At 58.7% G+C, this 16453-nt stretch overlaps 2 protein-coding genes across 2 annotated transcripts in view; both read right to left on the bottom strand.

The window, feature by feature from the left end:
- UBE2M (ubiquitin conjugating enzyme E2 M) overlaps nucleotides 1-9799 on the bottom strand; it is a 30798-nt gene extending 20999 nt beyond the window's left edge. Inside the window, exons 1-2 of the mRNA XM_077193277.1 lie at nucleotides 9433-9799; nucleotides 2118-2212 (exon numbers count right to left, since the gene is read on the bottom strand). Coding sequence (XP_077049392.1) covers nucleotides 2118-2212; nucleotides 9433-9541 — 204 coding nt within the window. The 5' untranslated portion in view covers nucleotides 9542-9799. The remainder of the gene's footprint in view (nucleotides 1-2117; nucleotides 2213-9432) is intronic.
- Nucleotides 9800-14646: 4847 nt separating this feature from the next.
- TRIM28 (tripartite motif containing 28) overlaps nucleotides 14647-16453 on the bottom strand; it is a 39398-nt gene continuing 37591 nt past the window's right edge. The window contains 2 exon segments of the mRNA XM_077193256.1: nucleotides 14647-15550; nucleotides 15643-15777. Coding sequence (XP_077049371.1) covers nucleotides 15413-15550; nucleotides 15643-15777 — 273 coding nt within the window. The 3' untranslated portion in view covers nucleotides 14647-15412.

The raw sequence follows: 16453 nt of genomic DNA, 5'->3' as shown, positions 1-16453 counted from the left end.
CAGGTGCCCCAGGTGACACAGGAAGGTTCCTCAGGTGACACACAGGTGACACAGGAAGGTTCCCCAGATGCCCCCCAGGTGACACAGAGGGGACACAGAGGTGACACAGATGTCCCCAAGGTTCCCCAGGTGTCCCCCCAGGTGCCCCAGGAAGGTGCCCAAGGTTCCCCCAAGCCCCCCAGGTGGCCCCAGGGAGGTTCCCCAGGTGCCCCACAGGTGACACAGGTGACACACAGGTGACACAGGTCCCACCCAGGTGCCCCCCAGGTTCCCCAGATGCCCCCCAGGTACCCCCAGGTGCCCCCCAGGTTCTCCAGGTTCCCCAGGTGTCCCCCCAGGTGACACAGGTGCCCCCCCAGATGCTCCAGATGCCCCCCAGATTCCCCAGGTGCCCCCCAGGTGACATAGGGAGGTTCCCCAGGTGACACAGGTACCCCCCAGGTCCCCCACATGTCCCCAGGTTCCCCAGGGAGGTGCCCCCAGGTGCCCCAGGAAGGTTCCCCAGGTGCCCCAGGTGACACAGAGGTGACACAGATGCTCCCAGGTGCCCCCCCAGGTTTCCCAGGTGCTCCAAGTGACACACAGGTGACACAGATGACCCAGGGAGGTGCCCAGGTTCCCCAGGTGCCCCCCAAGTGCTGCCCAGGTACCCCCATGTGCCCCAAGTGACCCAGGTGTCCCCAGGTGCCCCCATGTTCCCCAGGTGCCCCCCAGCTGCCCCAGGTGACACAGGAAGGTTCCCCAGGTGACACACAGGTGACACACAGATGACCCAGGTGCCCCCAGATGCCCCCCAGGTTCCCCACGTGCACCCAGGTGATAGAGGAAGGTGCCCCCAAGGTTCCCCCAAGACCCCCAGGTGCCCCAGGGAGGTTCCCCAGGTGCCCCCCAGGTTCCCCCCAGGTGCCCCCGGTGCCACAGGTGCCACACAGGTGACACACAGGTGACAGATGCCCCCAGGTGCCCCCTAGGGAGGTGCCCCCAGATGCCCCAGGAAGGTGGCCCCCACATTCCCCAGGTGCCCCAGGGAGGTTCCCCAGGTGCCCCAGGGAGGTTCCCCAGGTGCCCCCCAGGTTCCCCCCAGGTGCCCCCGGTGCCCCAGGTGACACAGGAAGGTGCCCCAGGTGCCCCCCAGGTGCCCCCCAGGTGCCCCCCAGGTGCCCCCCAGGTTCCCCCCAGGTGTTCCCCAGGTGCCACAGGTGCCCCCATGTGCCCCAGGTGCCCCAGGGAGGTTCCCCAGGTGCCCCCCGGGGTTCCCCAGGTGCCACACACAGGTTCCCCCCAGGTGCCCCCCAGGTGTCCCAGGTGCCCCCAGCTTCCCCAGGTGCCACAGGAAGGTGCCCCAGGTGCCCCAGGGAGGTTCCCCAGATGCCCCCAGGTGCCCCAGGTGCCCCCCAGGTACCCCCATGTGCCCCAGGTGTCCCCAGGTGCCCCCAGGTGTCCCAGGTGCCCCCCAGGTGCCACACAGGTGCCCCCCAGGTGCCCCCCAAGTGCCCCCCAGGTTCCCCCCATGTGCCCCAGGTGCCACACAGGTGTCCCAGGTGCCCCCCAGGTGCCCCCCACGTGACACAGGAAGGTGCCCCAGATGCCCCCAGGTGCCCCCCAGGTTCCCCAGGTGTCCCCCAGGTGCCCCAGGTGCCCCCCAGGTGTCCCCCAAGTGTCACCCAGGTGCCCCCATGTGCCCCAGGTGACCCAGGTGCCCCCCAGGTACCCCCATGTGCCCCAGGTACCCCCATGTGCCCCAAGTGACCCAGGTGTCCCCAGGTGCCCCCATGTTCCCCAGGTGCCCCCCAGCTGCCCCAGGTGACACAGGAAGGTTCCCCAGGTGACACACAGGTGACACAGAGGTGACACAGAGGTGACACAGGTGCCCCCAGGTGCCCCCCAGGTTCCCCACGTGCACCCAGGTGATAGAGGAAGGTGCCCCAGGTTCCCCAGGTGCCCCAGGTGCCCCCCAGGTGCCATGCAGGTGACACAGGTGACACATAGGTGACAGAGATGCCCCCAAGTGCCCCCAAGGTGCCCCAGGTGCCCCCCAAGTACCCCCAGGTGCCCCCCAGGTGACACAGGAAGGTCCCCCAGGTGCCCCCCAGGTGCCCCCCCGGTGCCGTGCCCACCTCGTCGGGGCAGATGAGCAGGCGGAAGTGCAGGAGATCGTCCTGGTCTGAGAAATCGATCTCACACGTCTTGGGCAGGTTCAGCTCGTTGATGTCTGGGGACAGCGAGGGGACAGTCAGGGGACAGTGGGGACAATGAGGGGATACTGGGGACAACGGGGACAGCGGGGACAGCGGGGACAGTGAGGGGACAGTGGGGACAATGGGGACAGTGAGGGGATACTGGGGACAGTGGGGACAGCGGGGACACTGAGGGGACATTGGGGACAGTGAGGATATTGGGGACAGAGAGGGAACAACGTGGACAGTGAGGGGACACTGAGGGGACAGTGGGGATATTGGGGACACTGGGGACACTGAGGGGATATTGGGGACAGTGGGGACAGTGAGGGGACAATGGGGACATTCAGGGGACATTGGGGACACTGGGGACAGTGAGGGGATATTGGGGAAACTGAGGGGACAACGGGGACAGTGGGGGGACATTGGGGACACTGAGGGGACAGTGGGGACAATGGGGACATTGGGGACAGTGGGGACACTGAGGGGACATTGGGGACAATGGGGACACTGAGGGGATATTGGGGACAGTGGGGACAGTGAGGGGACAGTGAGGGGACAGTGGGGACACTGAGGGGATATTGGGGACATTGGGGACATTGAGGGGACACTGGGGACACTGAGGGGACATTAGGAACACTGAGGGGATATTGGGGACACTCAGGGGAGAGTGGAGACATTGGGGACACTGGGGACAATGGGGACATTGGGACACTGGGGACACTGGGGACATTGAGGGGACATTGATGGGACACTGAGGGGACATTGGGGACATTGGAGACAATGGGGACATTGAGGGGACAACGGGGACAATGGGGACACTGAGGGGACACTGGGGACAGTGGGGGGACACTGGGGACACTGAGGGGACATTGGGGACAATGGGGACACTGAGGGGACATTGGGGACATTGAGGGGACACTGAGGGGATATTGGGGACAGAGAGGGGACAGTGAGGGGACAGTGGGGACACTGAGGGGACAACGGGGACAGTGAGGGGACACTGGGGACACTGAGGGGACACTGAGGGGACACTGGGGACATTGGGGACATTGGGGACACTGGGGACACTGAGGGGACACTGGGGACACTGAGGGGACACTGAGGACACTGGGGACATTGGGGACATTGGGGACACTGAGGGGACACTGAGGGGATATTGGGGATATTGGGGACACTGGGGACATTGAGGGGACATTGGGGACAGTGGGGACACTGAGGGGACAGTGAGGGGACACTGGGGACATTGGGGACATTGGGGACATTGGGGACATTGGGGACACTGAGGGGACACTGGGGACACTCAGGGGACATTGGGGACAATGGGGACACTGAGGGGATATTGGGGATATTGAGGGGACACTGAGGGGACATTGGGGACACTGGGGACACTGAGGGGATATTGGGGACACTCAGGGGACATTGGGGACAATCGGGACAGTGAGGGGACAGTGGGGACACTGAGGATATTGGGGACATTGGGGACATTGAGGGGACATTGGGGACATTGGGGACATTGGGGACATTGAGGGGACATTGGGGACATTGAGGGGACACTCGGGATATTGGGGACATTGATGGGACACTGGGGACACTCAGGGGACACTGGGGACATCGGGGACACTGGGGACACTGAGGGGACAACGGGGACACTGAGGGGATATTGGGGACATTGAGGGGACACTGAGGGGACATTGGGGATATTGGGGACATTGGGGACACTGGGGACACTGCGGGGACATTGGGGACACACAGGGACACAGGTGACAGAGCGACACAGGTGACACACACAGGGACAGAGGCAGGACAGTGGTGACACGGGTGACAGGTGGCACAGACACGCAGGGACACACGGGGACATGGAGACACAGGTGACACAAAGGTGACAAACATGGATGCAGGTGGGGACACACAGGTGACACAGGTGACACACAGGTGACACAGGTGACACACAGGTGACACACACAGGTGACACAGTGACACACACAGGTGACACAGGTGACACACACAGGTGACACACAGGTGACACAGGTGACACACAGTGACACACACAGTGACACACACAGGTGACACAGGTCACACAGGTGACACACAGGTGACACACAGGTGACACAGGTGACACAGGTGACACACACAGTGACACACACAGGTGACACAGGTCACACAGGTGACACAGGTGACACACACACAGGTGACACACAGGTGACACACAGGTGACACACAGGTGACACACACAGGTGACACAGGTGACACAGGTGACACAGGTGACACACACACAGGTGACACACAGGTGACACACAGGTGACACACAGGTGACACACAGGTGACACAGGTGACACACAGGTGACACTCAGGTGACACAGGTGACACACAGGTGACACAGGTGACACACAGGTGACACTCAGGTGACACAGGTGACACAGCCATGACGCCCCATGAGCCCAACCCCTGCCTGGCCCATCCCCAGCACAACTGGGACCAAACTGGGAGCAAACTGGGCCATACTGGGAGCAAACTGGGCCATACTGGGAATCACTGGGACCAAACTGGGCCATACTGGGCCATACTGGGCCATATTGGGAATCACTGGGACCAAACTGGGGCCATACTGGGAGCAAACTGGGCCATACTGAGAGCAAACTGGGAGCAAACTGGGCCATACTGGGACCAACCTAGGCCATACTGGGAGCAAACTGGGTCATACTGGGAGCAAACTGGGCCATACTGGGAGCAAACTGGGCTATACTGGGAGCAAACTGGGCCATACTGGGGTCATACTGGGCTATACTGGGAATCACTGGGACCAAACTGGGCCATACTGGGCCATATTGGGAATCACTGGGACCAAACTGGGGCCATACTGGGAGCAAACTGGGCCATACTGGGAGCAAACTGGGTCATACTGGGGTCATACTGGGCTATACTGGGAATCACTGGGACCAAACTGGGCTATACTGGGCCATACTGGGAGCAAACTGGGGCCATACTGGGGCCATACTGGGACATATTGGAAAATACTGGGACCATACTGGGAGCAAACTGGGTCATACTGGGTTATACTGGGAATCACTGGGACCAAACTGGGACCATACTGGTCCATACTGGGACCAAACTGGGCTATACTGGGCCATACTGGGACCATACTGGTCATACTGGTCATTCTGGGAGCAAACTGGGACCATACTGGGCCATACTGGGACCATACTGGGACCATACTGGGACCAAACTGGGACAACCTGGGATTATACTGGGGCCATACTGGGACCAACCTAGGACTATACTGGGGCCATACTGGGACCAAACTGGGCCATACTGGGGCCATACTGGGACCAAACCGGGACCAACCTGGGACTATACTGGGCCATACTGGGACCATACTGGGACGTTCACCAAAGCCTTACTGGGACCAGTACCTGACCCCTACTGGGACCAGTATGTGACCCTTACTGGGACCAGTACCTGCCCCTTACTGGGACCAGTACCTGACCCTTACTGGGACCAGTATGTGACCCTTACTGGGAGCAGTACCTGCCCCTTACTGGGACCAGTATGTGACCCTTACTGGGAGCAGTACCTGCCCCTTACTGGGACCAGTATGTGACCCTTACTGGGACCCACTGGGGCCTTACTGGGACCAGTATGTGACCCTTACTGGGACCAGTATGTGACCCTTACTGGGACCCACTGGGGCCTTACTGGGACCAGCACCTGCCCCTTACTGGGACCAGTATGTGACCCTTACTGGGACCAGCACCTGCCCCTTACTGGGACCAGTATATGACCCTTACTGGGACCAGTATGTGACCCTGACTGGGACCAGTACCTGCTCCTTACTGGGACCAGTATGTGACCCTTACTGGGACCAGTACCTGCCCCTTACTGGGACCAGTATGTGACCCTTACTGGGACCCACTGGGGCCTGACTGGGACCAGCATGTGACCCTTACTGGGACCAGTATGTGACCCTTACTGGGACCAGTACCTGCCCCTCACCAAGGCCTAACTGGGACCAGTATGTGACCCTTACTGGGACCCACTGGGGCCTTACTGGGACCAGTATGTGACCTTTACTGGTCCCAGTATGTGCCCCCTATCAGTGCCAGTACCGGCCCCCATGGAGGCCGTGCTGGGACCAGTACCTGCCCCTTACTGGGACCAGTACCTGCCCTTTACTGGGACCAGTACCTGTCCCTTACTGGGACCAGTATGTGCCCCTCACTGGTTCCAGTATGTGCCCTTTACTGGTTCCAGTATGTGCCCTTTACTGGTCCCAGTATGTGCCCCCTATCAGCCCCAGTACCGGCTCCCATGGAGGCCCTGCTGGAACCAGTACCTGCCCCTTACTGGGACCAGTATGTGATCCTTACTGGGAGCAGTACCTGCCCCTTACTGGGACCAGTATGTGACCCTTACTGGGACCAGTACCTGACCCCTACTGGGACCAGTATGTGACCCTTACTGGGACCAGTATGTGACCCTTACTGGGAGCAGTACCTGCCCCTCACCAAGGCCTAACTGGGACCAGTATGTGACCTTTACTGGTCCCAGTATGTGCCCCTATTGGTCCCAGTACCGGCCCCCATGGAGGCCCTGCTGGAACCAGTACCTGCCCCTTACTGGGACCAGTACCTGCCCTTTACTGGGACCAGTACCTGCCCCTTACTGGGACCAGTATGTGACCAGTATGGGACTGGGACCAGTATGTGACCCCTACTGAGGCTCTACTGGGACCAGTATGTGACCTCAACTGGCACCAGTACCTGCCCCTTACTGGGACCAGTATGTGACCCTTACTGGGACCAGTATGAGTCCTTTACTGGTCCCAATATGTGCCACTCACTGGTTCCAGTATGTGCCTTTTACTGGGACCAGTATGAGGCCTTTACTGGCCCCAGTTTGAGGCCTTTACTGGGCCCAGTTTGGGACCATTACTAGGCCCAGTTTGAGGCCCTGCTAGCCCCAGCCTGTGACCCTACTGGCCCCAGTATGAGGCCTTTACTGGCCCCAGTATGAGGCCCTGACTGGCCCCAGTTTGAGACCTTTACTGGCCCCAGTTTGAGGCCTTTACTGGCCCCAGTACGAGGCCCTTACTGGGCCCAGTTTCAGACCTTTACAGGCCCCAGTTTGAGGCCTTTACTGGCCCCAGTATGAGGCCCTTACTGGCCCCAGTTTGAGACCGTTACTGGCCCCAGTTTGAGACCCTTACTGGTCCCAGTTTGAGGCCTTTACTGGGCCCAGTATGAGGCCATTATTGGCCCCAGTTTGAGGCTTTTACTGGGCCCAGTATGAGGCCATTATTGGCCCCAGTATGAGGCCTTTACTGGGCCCAGTATGAAGCCATTACTGGCCCCAGTGTGCTGCCCTTACTGGCCCCAGTTTGAGGCCTTTACTGGCCCCAGTTTGAGGCCTTTACTGGGCCCAGCCTGCGACCATTACTGGCCCCAGTTTATGGCCCTTACTGGCCCCAGTTTGAGGCCTTTACTGGTCCCAGTGTGCTGCCCTTACTGGCCCCAGTTTATGGCCCTTACTGGCCCCAGTTTGAGGCCTTTACTGGTCCCAGTGTGCTGCCCTTAATGACCCCAGTCTGAGGCCCTGCAACCGTTACTGGGCCCAGTTCAAGGCCAGTACCAGGCCCAGTTTGAGGCCCTTACTGGGCCCAGTTTGAGGCCTTTACTGTGCCCAGTTTGAGGCCCTGACTGGCCCAAATTTGTGGCCCTTACTGGCCCCAGCTCGAGGCCCTTACTGGCCCCAGTTTCCAGCTTTTACTGGCCCCAGTTTGGAACCCCTACTGGCCCCAGTTTAAAGCCATTACTGGGCCCAGTTTGAGGCCCTTACTGGCCCCAGTTCGAGGCCTTTACTGGCCCCAGTTTGAGGCCTTTACTGGCCTTACTGGCCCCAGTGTGCTGCCCTTACTGGCCCCAGTTTGGGACCTTTACTGGCCCCAGTTTGAGACCATTACTGGCCCCAGTTTGAGGCCTTTACTGGCCCCAGTACGAGGCCCTTACTGGCCCCACTTTGAGGCCTTTACTGGCCCCAGTGTGCTGCCCTTAATGGGCCCAGTTTGAGGCCTTTACTGGCCCCAGTTTGAGGCCTTTACTGGCCCCAGTTTGAGGCCTTTACTGGCCCCAGTTTAGGACCCTTACAAGCCCCAGTATGAGGCCCTTACTGGTCCCAGTTTGCAGCCCTTACTGGGCCCAGTTTGGGACCCTTACTGTGCCCAGTTTGAGGCCCTGACTGGCCCAAATTCGTAGCCCTTACTGGCCCCAGTATGAGACCCTTACTGGTCCCAGTTTAGGACCCTTACTGGCCCCACTTTGAGACCTTTACCGGCCCCAGTTTAGGACCCTTACTGGCCCCAGCCTGCAACCGTTACTGGCCCCAGTTTATGGCCCCTACTGGCCCCAGTTTAGGACCCTTACTGGCCCCAGTATGAGGCCCTTACTGGTCCCAGTGTGCGACCCTTACTGACCCCAGTCTGAGGCCCTGCTGTGCCCAGTCTGCAACCGTTACTGGGCCCAGTTCAAGGCCAGTACCAGGCCCAGTTTGAGACCCTTACTGGGCCCGGTCTGAGGCCCTGCTGAGCCCAGGCTGTGACCGTTACTGGCCCCAGTGGGTGGCCCTGACTGGTTCTAGTTCGAGGCCCTTACTGGGCCCAGTTTGAGACCTTTACTGGGCCCAGTTTGAGGCCCTTACTGGCCCCTGTTTGGGACCCTTACTGGCCCCAGTTTGAGGCCTTTACTGGCCCCAGTTTGTGGACCTTACTGGCCCCAGTTTGAGACCGTTACTGGCCCCAGTATGAGGCCTTTACTGGCCCCAGTTTGCGACCCTTACTGGCCCCAGTCTGAGGCCCTGCTCTGCCCCGTCTGCAACCGTTACTGGACCCAGTTTATGGCCCCTACTGGCCCCAGTTTGAGGCCCTTACTGGGCCCAGTTCGAGACCTTTACTGTGCCCAGTTTGAGGCCCTGACTGGCCCAAATTTGTGGCCCTTACTGGCCCCAGTTCGAGGCCCGTACTGGCCCCAGTTCGAGGCCCGTACTGGCCCCAGTTCGAGGCCCGTACTGGCCCCAGCTCGAGGCCCTTACTGGCTCCAGCTCGAGGCCCTTACTCGCCCCAGTTTGGGACCCCTACTGGCCCCAGTTTAAAGCCATTACTGGTCCCAGTTTAATGCCATTACTGGCCCCAGTTTGAGGCCCTTACTGGCCCCACTTTGGGACCCTTAGTGGCCCCGTTCGTGCCCGCCGCCTCCCCCCAGACCTTTCTGGATGCGGAGCTGCGCGGCCGAGGCCTTTTTGCTGGAGCTCTTGGTGCCGCCCGCCGATTCCTCCTCCTTCTTCTGCTGCTTCAGCGAGAACAGCTTGATCATCCTGCCGGGCCGGGGCGGCGGGGCCGGGGCGGGTCCGGGCCCCCCCCGGGGCCGAGGGAGCGGGGCCGGGCCGGGGGCGGCTCCGGTTCGGGGACTCTGGGGGCGACGGGGGCCGGGGGCGAGCGCTGAGGGCCAGCCGGCTCGGCAACTTCCGGAGCCGCTCGGCAACTTCCGGAGCCGCTCGGGACTCTCCGGAAACGCTTCGGCAACTTCCGGGATCTCTTCGTGAAGCTCCGGAATTGCTTCGGTACGACTTCGGGAGTTTCCGGAAGCGCTTCGGGAAGCTCCGGAGGTGCTTGGCGACTTCCGGAACCGCCTCGGGGATCTCCGGAACCGCTTCGGAACCGTTTCGGGGCTTTGCGGAACGGTCTCAGCGATGTCCGGAGCCGCTCGGAACCTTCCGGAAAGGGGGGAGGAGGTTCGGGATTCTCCGGAACCGCTTCGGAACCTCTGGGCGATCTCCGGGGCCTCTTCGCGGGTCTCTGGAATCGCTTCGAGAACCTCCGCAGGGCTTCGGAATCTCTCGGCAAACTCCGGAGTCGCCTGGGACTTTCCGGACCCGCTTCGGAACCGTTTCGGGGAGCGGCGGAACGGCCTCGGGCTCCGCCGGCGCCGCTCGGGAGCCGCTTCCGGGAACTCCGGAACCGCTTCGGGGATCTCCGGAAAAGGCGGGGGAGGGGAGGGGCTCGGGGGTCTCCGGAATGGGGCTCGGAGCTCGGAGGTCTCCGGAAGGGAGGGCAGGGGCCCCTCAGCACTTTCTGGAAAGATTCCGGCGGGCCCGAGGGCGCTTCGGCTTCTTCCGGAAGGAGATCGACTCGTTCCGGCGCTTCGACCCCGCTTCGGCTCTTTCCGGAACACTTCGGCTTCTTCCGGAAAAGGGGGCGGGGCGAGGCTCTCCGAAAAGCGCCGATCTCCGCCCCTCGGCTCTTTCCGGCAGCCGCTTCGTTTCTGTTTCCCGCGCTTCATGCTCGGCTCTTTCCGGAACGCTTCGGATATTTCCGGAAAAGGGGGCGGGGCGAAGCGCTCCGAAAAGCGCCGATCTCCTCCCCTCGGCTCTTTCCGGAACGCTTCGGGTTCTTCCGGAAGAGGGGGCGGGGCGAAGCGCTCCGAAAAGCGCCGATCTCGTTTCTCTCTCCCTCGGCTCTTTCCGGAGCACTTCGGCTCTCCCCGGCTGCCACCAGCCAATCATGCTCCGGGGGCGGGGCTTGGGGTCCTTTAACCCATTGGGCGCCGCCATGTTGCTCATGGGCGCCGCCATGTTGGTCATGGGCGCCGCCATCTTTGCTGGCCCGGGGGTGAACTGGGACCAGTTTCCCCTCCCAGCGCTGCCAGCCCCAGTTCAGGCAGAGAGGGGTGGATCCAGCCCGGAAATGAGGGAGAATCCTGGAAATTCCGACCAGAAATGAGGGAGAACGCAGGAAATCCAAGCACAGAAATGGGTTGAGAATCCAGGAAATACAGGCACAGAAATGAGGGAAATTCCAGGAAATCCAAGCACAGAAATGGGTTGAGAATTCAGGAATACAGACACAGAATTGAGGGAGAACCCAGGAAATCCAAGCACAAAAACTGAGGAGGATTCAGGAAATCCAAGCACAGAAATGAGGGAGAACGCAGGAAATCCAAGCACAGAAATGGGTTGAGAATCCAGGAAATCCAAGCACAAAACCGAGGAGAATTCAGGAAATCTGAGCACAGAAATGAGGGGAATTCTAGGAAATCCAAGCACAGAAATTGAGGGGAATTCAGGAAATCCAAGCACAGAAATGGGGGGAATTCTAGGAAATCCAAGCCCTGAAACAAGGGAGAACCCAGAAAATCCAAGCACAGAAATGAGGCAGAATCCAAGAAATCCAAGCCCCAAAATGGGGGAGGAATTCAGGAAACAGAAGCCCAGAAATGAGGGAGAATCCTGGAAATCCAAGCCCTGAAATTGGGCAAAATCCAAGCACAGAAATTGGGGACAATCCAGGAAATCCAAACACTAAAATGAGGGAGATTCCAGGAAATCCAAGCCCTGAAATGAGGGAGAACCCAGAAAATCCAAGCACAGAAATGAGGCAGAATCCAAGAAATCCAAGCCCCAAAATGGGGGAGGAATTCAGGAAACAGAAGCCCAGAAATGAGGGAGAATCCTGGAAATCCAAGCCCTGAAATTGGGCAAAATCCAGGAAATCCAAGCACAGAAATGGGGGAAATTCCAGGAAATCCAAGCACAGAAATTGGGGACAATCCAGGAAATCCAAAACACTAAAATGAGGGAGATTCCAGGAAATCCAAGCCCTGAAATGAGGCAGAATCCAATAAACCCAAGCACAGAAATGAGGCAGAATCCAAGAAATCCAAGCCCCAAAATGGGGGAGGAATTCGGGAAACAGAAGCCCAGAAATGAGGGAGAATCCTGGAAATCCAAGCCCTGAAATTGGGCAAAATCCAGGAAATCCAAAACACTAAAATGAGGGAGATTCCAGGAAATCCAAGCCCTGAAACGAGGGAGAACCCAGAAAATCCAAGCCCTCAAATGGGGCAGAATCCAAGAAACCCAAGCCCCAAAATGGGGGAAGAATTCAGGAAACAGAAGCCCAGAAATGAGGGAGAATCCTGGAAATCCAAGCCCTGAAATTGGGCAAAATCCAAGCACAGAAATTTGGGACAATCCAGGAAATCCAAACACTAAAATGAGGGAGATTCCAGGAAATCCAAGCCCTGAAATGAGGGAGAACCCAGAAAATCCAAGCACAGAAATGAGGCAGAATCCAAGAAATCCAAGCCCCAAAATGGGGGAGGAATTCAGGAAACAGAAGCCCAGAAATGAGGGAGAATCCTGGAAACCCAAGCCCTGAAACTGGGCAAAATCCAAGCACAGAAATGGGGGAGAATCCAGGAAATCCCAGCACAGAAATGGGGGGAATTCCAGGAAATCCAGGTTAAATCATCAAGCACAGAAACTGGGGAGAATCCAGGAAATCCAAGCCCTGAAATCGGGGCAAATTCAGGAAATCCAAGCACAGAAATGGGGGAAATTCCAGGAAATCCAAGCACAGAAATGGGGGAAATTCCAGGAAATCAAAGCACAGAAATGGGGGAAATTCCAGGAAATCCAGGTTAAATCATCAAGCACAGAAACTGGGGAGAATCCAGGAAATCCAAGCCCTGAAATCGGGGCAAATTCAGGAAATCCAGGTCAAATCCAGCCCAGAAATGAGGCAGAAGCCAAGAGATGAAGCTTTAAAATCCCCCAGAGCTTTATTTTAATTCATGGCCCCAGGCTAAGGGGGGGACAGGGACACCCCCACATCCCGGGGGGCTCTGGGGGGGAACCCGAACTTGTGGGGGGAAATTTGGGTGCTGGGAGGAGAAATTGGGGTGCTGGGAGTGGAAATTGGGGTTCTGTGGGTGGAACTTGGGGTGCTGGGAGGTGAATTTGGGGTGCTGGGAGTGGAAATTGGGGTGCTGGGAGTGGAAATTGGGGTTCTGTGGGTGGAACTTGGGGTCCTGGGAGTGGAAATTTGGGGTCCTGGGAGGGGAAATTTGGGTGCTGGGAGGGGAAATTGGGGTGCTGGGAGAGGAAATTTGGGTCCTGTGAGGGGAAATTTGGGGTCCTGGGAGGGGAAATTTGGGTCGCGGGAAGGGAAATTTGGGTGCTGTGAGTGGAACTTGGGGTGCTGGGAGGTGAATTTGGGGTGCTGGGAGTGGAAATTGGGGTCCTGTGAGTGGAACTGGGGGTGCTGGGAGTGGAAACTGGGGGTGCTGTGAGTGGAACTGGGGGTGCTGGGAGTGTAAATTTGGGTCCTGTGAGGGGAAATTTGGGTGCTGGGAGGAGAAATTTGGGTGCTGGGAGAGGAAATTTGGGTCCTGAGAGGGGAAATTTGGGTCCTTTGAGGGGAAATTGGTGTCCCAGGAAGGGAAATTGGGGTGCTGGGAGTGGAACTTGGGATGCTGGGAGGTGAATTTGGGGTCCTGTGAGTGGAACTGGGGGTGCTGGGAGGGGAAAACTGGGGTCCTTTGGGGGGAAATTTGGGTTCTGTGAGGGGAAATTTGGAGTCCTGAGAGGGGAAATTTGGGGTCCTGGTAGAGGAAATTTGGGTCCTGAGAGGGGAAATTTGGGTCCTTTGAGGTAAAATTGGGGTGCTGGGAGGGGAAATTGGGGTGCTGGGAGGGGAAAATTGGGGTCCTTTGGGGGAAAATTTGGGTTCTGTGAGGGGAAATTTGGATCCTGTGAGGGGAAATTGGGGTGCTGGGAGTGGAACTGGGGGTGCTGGGAGAGGAAATTTGGGTCCTGTGAGTGGAACTGGGGGTGCTGGGAGTGGAACTGGGGGTGCTGGGAGTGGAACTTGGGGTGCTGGGAGGAGAAAATTTGGGTCCTTTGAGGGGAAATTGGTGTCCCAGGAAGGGAAATTTGGGTGCTGGGAGTGGAACTTGGGATGCTGGGAGTGGAAATTGGGGCCCTGTGAGGAGAAATTTGGGTCCTTTGAGGGGAAATTGGCATCCCAGGAAGGGAAATTTGGGTCCTGTGAGTGGAACTTGGGGTGCTGGGAGTGGAACTGGGGGTGCTGTGAGTGGAACTTGGGATGCTGGGAGGTGAATTTGGGGTGCTGGGAGTGGAACTTGGGGTGCTGGGAGGGGAAATTGGGGCCCTGTGAGGAGAAATTTGGGTCCTTTGAGGGGAAATTGGCGTCCCAGGAAGGGAAATTGGTGTCCCGGGAAGGGAAAATTGGGGTGCTGGGAGTGGAAATTTGGGTGCTGGGAGTGGAACTGGGGGTGCTGGGAGAGGAAATTTGGATCCTGTGAGGGGAAATTGGGGTGCTGGGAGTGGAAATTGGGGTGCTGGGAGTGGAACTTGGGGTGCTGGGAGGTGAATTTGGGGTCCTGTGAGTGGAACTTGGGGTGCTGGGAGTGGAAATTGGGGTTCTGTGGGTGGAACTTGGGGTGCTGGGAGTGGAACTTGGGGTGCTGGGAGTGGAAATTGGGGTGCTGGGAGTGGAATTTGGGTCCTGTGAGTGGAACTGGGGGTGCTGGGAGGTGAATTTGGGGTGCTGGGAGTGGAACTGGGGGTGCTGGGAGGTGAATTTGGGGTCCTGTGAGTGGAACTGGGGGTGATGGGAGGTGAAATTTGGGTTCTGGGAGTGGAACTTGGGGTGCTGGGAGTGGAACTTGGGGTGCTGGGAGAGGAAATTTGGGTGCTGGGAGAGGAAATTTGGGTCCTTTGAGGGGAAATTGGTGTCCCAGGAAGGGAAATTGGGGTGCTGGGAGTGGAACTTGGGATGCTGGGAGGTGAATTTGGGGTCCTGTGAGTGGAACTGGGGGTGCTGGGAGGGGAAAATTGGGGTACTTTGGGAGGAAATTTGGGTTCTGTGAGGGGAAATTTGGAGTCCTGAGAGGGGAAATTTGGGGTCCTGGTAGAGGAAATTTGGGTCCTGAGAGGGGAAATTTGGGGTCCTTTGAGGTAAAATTGGGGTGCTGGGAGTGGAAATTGGGGTGCTGGGAGGGGAAAGTTGGGGTCCTTTGGGGGAAAATTTGGGTTCTGTGAGGGGAAATTTGGATCCTGTGAGGGGAAATTTGGGTGCTGGGAGTGGAACTTGGGGGTGCTGGGAGTGGAACTGGGGGTGCTGGGAGTGGAACTGGGGGTGCTGGGAGGTGAATTTGGGGTGCTGGGAGTGGAAATTGGGGTGCTGGGAGGTGAATTTGGTTTGCTGGGAGTGGAACTGGGGGTGCTGGGAGGTGAATTTGGGGTGCTGGGAGTGGAACTGGGGGTGCTGGGAGTGGAACTTGGGGTGCTGGGAGTGGAATTTGGGGTGCTGTGAGTGGAACTGGGGGTGCTGTGAGTGGAACTGGGGGTGCTGGGAGGGTTTTCCCCCCCAGCAGGGTCCATCAGGAGCCTGGAGGCGCCTCCGGCGCTTCCTCAGCGTCCAGCAGGAGCCTGGAGAATTTCTGGTCGCCGAAGACGGCGCTGAGGCGGCTCTCGAGGAAACGCTGCAGCTCCAGGATGGACTGGACGTCCGCCTTGTCCTGAGGGGGGAAAAATGGGAATTCCAGAGGGGCTGGAACCCCCAAAAACCTCCCCAGGAAGGCGAGAGGAGCCCCCCAAGGGCCGGGCAGACCTCGGTGAGGCGGTGGAACTGGCGCAGCAGGCGCCACCCGTCGCGGGCAAACTCCTCGGGGCTGCGGTAGTGCGGGCTCAGCTTCTCCTGCAGCCGCGCCCGCATCAGCGTCAGGTCCATGGCGTCAGCGCCCTCCTGGGGGTGGGAAGGGGCAGTGATGCCAAATGGGGCTGATTCCAACCAAAATCCCAACCAGGATCCCAACCATGATCCCAACCAGGATCCCAACCAGGATCCCAACCATGACACCAAACGGGGCTGATCCCAACCAAAATCCCAACCAAGATCCCAACCAAGATCCCAAATAGGGCTGATCCCAACCATGATCCCAACCGTGATCCCAACCGTGATCCCAAACGGGGCTGATCCCAACCATGATCCCAACCATGATCCCAACCATGATCCCAAACGGGGCTGATCCCAACCATGATCCCACCCATGATCCCAACCATGATCCCAAACGGGGCTGATCCCAACCATGATCCCAACCAAGATCCCAACCATGATCCCAACCATGATCCCAACCGTGATCCCAACCAAGATCCCAACCCCTGGATCCCAAACGGGGCTGATCCCACCCAGGATCCCAACCAAGATCCCAGCCATGACACCAAATAGGGCTGATCCCAACCGTGATCCCAACCAGGATCCCAACCATGATCCCAAACGGGGCTGATCCCAACCAAAATCCCACCCATGATCCCAACCATGACACCAAACGGGGCAGATCCCACCTGTGATTCCACCCATGATCCCAAACAGGGCTGATCCCAACCATGATCCCATCCATGATCCCAACCATGACAACAAA

This window comes from Agelaius phoeniceus, chromosome 37 (assembly GCF_051311805.1).
Source record: "Agelaius phoeniceus isolate bAgePho1 chromosome 37, bAgePho1.hap1, whole genome shotgun sequence".
Taxonomy (NCBI): Eukaryota; Metazoa; Chordata; class Aves; order Passeriformes; family Icteridae; genus Agelaius; species Agelaius phoeniceus.
This window is presented reverse-complemented; position numbering and strand designations above follow the sequence as displayed.